This window comes from Ammodytes marinus (assembly GCF_949987685.1).
Source record: "Ammodytes marinus genome assembly, chromosome: 20".
In the NCBI taxonomy this organism is placed as follows: domain Eukaryota; kingdom Metazoa; phylum Chordata; class Actinopteri; order Uranoscopiformes; family Ammodytidae; genus Ammodytes; species Ammodytes marinus.
This window is the reverse complement of record NC_137224.1, coordinates 2,982,056-2,984,555: the sequence shown is the minus strand read 5'-3', so window position 1 is coordinate 2,984,555 and position 2,500 is coordinate 2,982,056. Positions and strand designations below refer to the sequence as shown.

At 40.1% G+C, this 2,500-nt stretch overlaps 1 protein-coding gene across 1 annotated transcript in view; it reads left to right on the top strand.

The window, feature by feature from the left end:
* tbkbp1 (TBK1 binding protein 1) overlaps window positions 1–2,500 on the top strand; it is a gene marked incomplete at both ends in the record, with an annotated part of 34,633 nt that overhangs the window by 9,521 nt on the left and 22,612 nt on the right. Inside the window, one exon of the mRNA XM_080048857.1 lies at window positions 1,181–1,285. Within this exon, the coding sequence (XP_079904983.1) occupies window positions 1,181–1,285 (105 nt within the window). The remainder of the gene's footprint in view (window positions 1–1,180; window positions 1,286–2,500) is intronic.

Sequence of the window (2,500 nt, the reverse complement as noted above, 5' to 3'; positions counted from 1 at the left end):
ACCAAATGTCTTGTCAAAAAGTGTGTGATACTTACATCCAGTGACATTGGCAGCTGTATTAAAAAAGAGAATATACGTATGTGTGCGTGCGTGAGTGAGTGAGTGCGTGCGTGCGTGAGTGAGTGAGTGAGTGAGTGAGTGAGTGAGTGAGTGAGTGAGTGAGTGAGTGAGTGAGTGAGTGAGTGAGTGAGTGAGTGAGTGAGTGAGTGAGTGACTGACTGAGTGAGTGAGTGAGTGCGTGCGTGTGTGTGTGTGTGTGTGTGATCAGCATAACATCAAGAAAAATTAAATTCTAAAAATAATGCTGATTGAAGATGATTTGTTGAAAGCCAGCATCATGTATTCTGTGGAGAGAGACGGGGGAGGCGTTGCTAAGCACACGCTGAGGTGTCAGGGTTTCTCTGCTCTAAATTCACTCAGTTACGTAACAGTTTCTCAGGAGACACGTTTGATGATTCTCACAATGGAAGGGTTTTGGGTTAGTAGCCCTATTTCTTTCCCCTTTCTTCCTTGGTTGGGGGGGGAGTTTGAAAACCACGACCCATCAATAAGCATTTCCTTATTTGTGAAAGAAGTAGGCTATAACTTTAGAAGATGCTCCACGTTCTTCATTCTATTTAAAAATCACACCCATCCTCCAACTAAGACTTCATTCTAATAATATTGCGACTTTTTTTTCTCATAAAATTTCAATTTAATTCTCGTAATTGTAATGGGGTGTTTTTTTTTTAGCCGTAAAACAAATAACAAAATTGGGCTCCTTGTTGGCTCACCTGCAGAGGCTAAATCCTTGCAGCAGTGGACTCGAGTTCGACCCCCCCGGCCATTTCAACTTTGTGCTTAAAACTATCCAATAAAGGTGAAAACACCCAACAAATATTAGGAATAAAATGACAAAAAAAGTATGTGTTTCTATGTATCTCAGTGTAGAAGTGTAGGAGCATCCAATACAAATTGTGTGTATCTCTCTTTAGCTCCATAAAACATAAATCAAGAAAATATTTTCTTCAAAAGACCAAAAAAATATATTTAAAAAAAAAAATGACAAAAAGGGGGACATATTTTTTTATGCAAGGGAAAAGACGACAGTCAAAAAGAGGGGATATATTTCTCATATTATATTTCTTATATTATATTTCTATATTTTTTATATACTTTTTATCTGTGTTTCTCTCTCTAGCTGCAGAAGCGTAAGGAGCGCGAGGAGCAGCTGGAGGACGTGATTCAGGCCTACGAGAAGATTCACATGGAGAAAGGCAACCTGCAGAGAGACCTGGACAAGATGGTAGGGGAGCGGTTCAGTCCGTTACACTGTCTAGAATAGATGGTAGGGGAGCGTTTCACTCCGTTACACTGTCTAGTCTAGTCCATAGTATACACTAGATGGTAGGGGAGCGTTTCAGTCCGTTACACTGTCTAGTCTAGTCCATATTATACACTAGATCAGGGGTGTCCAAACTTTTTTCACTGAGGGCCACATACAGAAAAATCTACGAAGGGCCGGGCCACTTTGCAAAAATAACACATTTATCAGGACATGTAGCTGCTCTTGTTTAGTTTCATAGTGTCTTTGTAAATTGTAATCCTTCTTCACGGCAACACTTTACTTGCACATTAAAAATATACATCCCCCCTCTTGTTAAATGCCATTGATACACCCAGTGTTTTCTGCTTTTACGTCTAATGTCCAGCTTGGTGAAAATAGTAGCCAGCTGAGATCCCGCCCCTCCAAGGGGGGTGCGGGGGTATGCCCCCCCGGGAGATTTTTTTAAGTTTTTAAAGTGAAATGCATGAATCTGGTGCACTTTGAGAGGGAAATTAAGAGGCTAAAGCTGAAGAATTTTGTATGAAAAAAAATGTAAACACTGTGTCAGATGATTTAGAAGCTATTGGAGAAGGACACATAGATTTTGCATAATAATATTAATTTAAATTTGAATATTATGCAGGGTCCTCTGGGATGGCCTTGATGCTCTTTTTCTTTTATGGGACATATTTCTCTGCAATATAATGAGTGCATTTAGATTATTTAAAAATTAAAAGGGCCATATTACATTATATTTTTAAAATGTGCCAAGGGCCAATCAATCAGTTTTGACACCCCTGCACTAGTGGGTTAACTAAGAAATGCAAAAAAAAAAAAAAAATTTTTTTTTTTTTTTTTTTTTTTTAAAGGGCCATATTGCATTATATTTTTAAAATCGGCCGCGGGCCAATAAAAAGCGGGCCGCGGGCCGCAGTTGGCCCGCGGGCCGTAGTTTGGACACCCCTGCACTAGATGGTAGGGGAGCGTTTCAGTCCATTACACTGTCTAGTCTAGTCCATAGTATACACTAGATGGTAGGGGAGCGTTTCAGTCCGTTACACTGTCTAGTCTAGTCCATAGTATACACTAGATGGTAGGGGAGCGTTTCAGTCCGTTACACTGTCTAGTCTAGTCCATATTATACACTAGATGGTAGGGGAGCGTTTCAGTCCATTACACTGTCTAGTCTAGTCC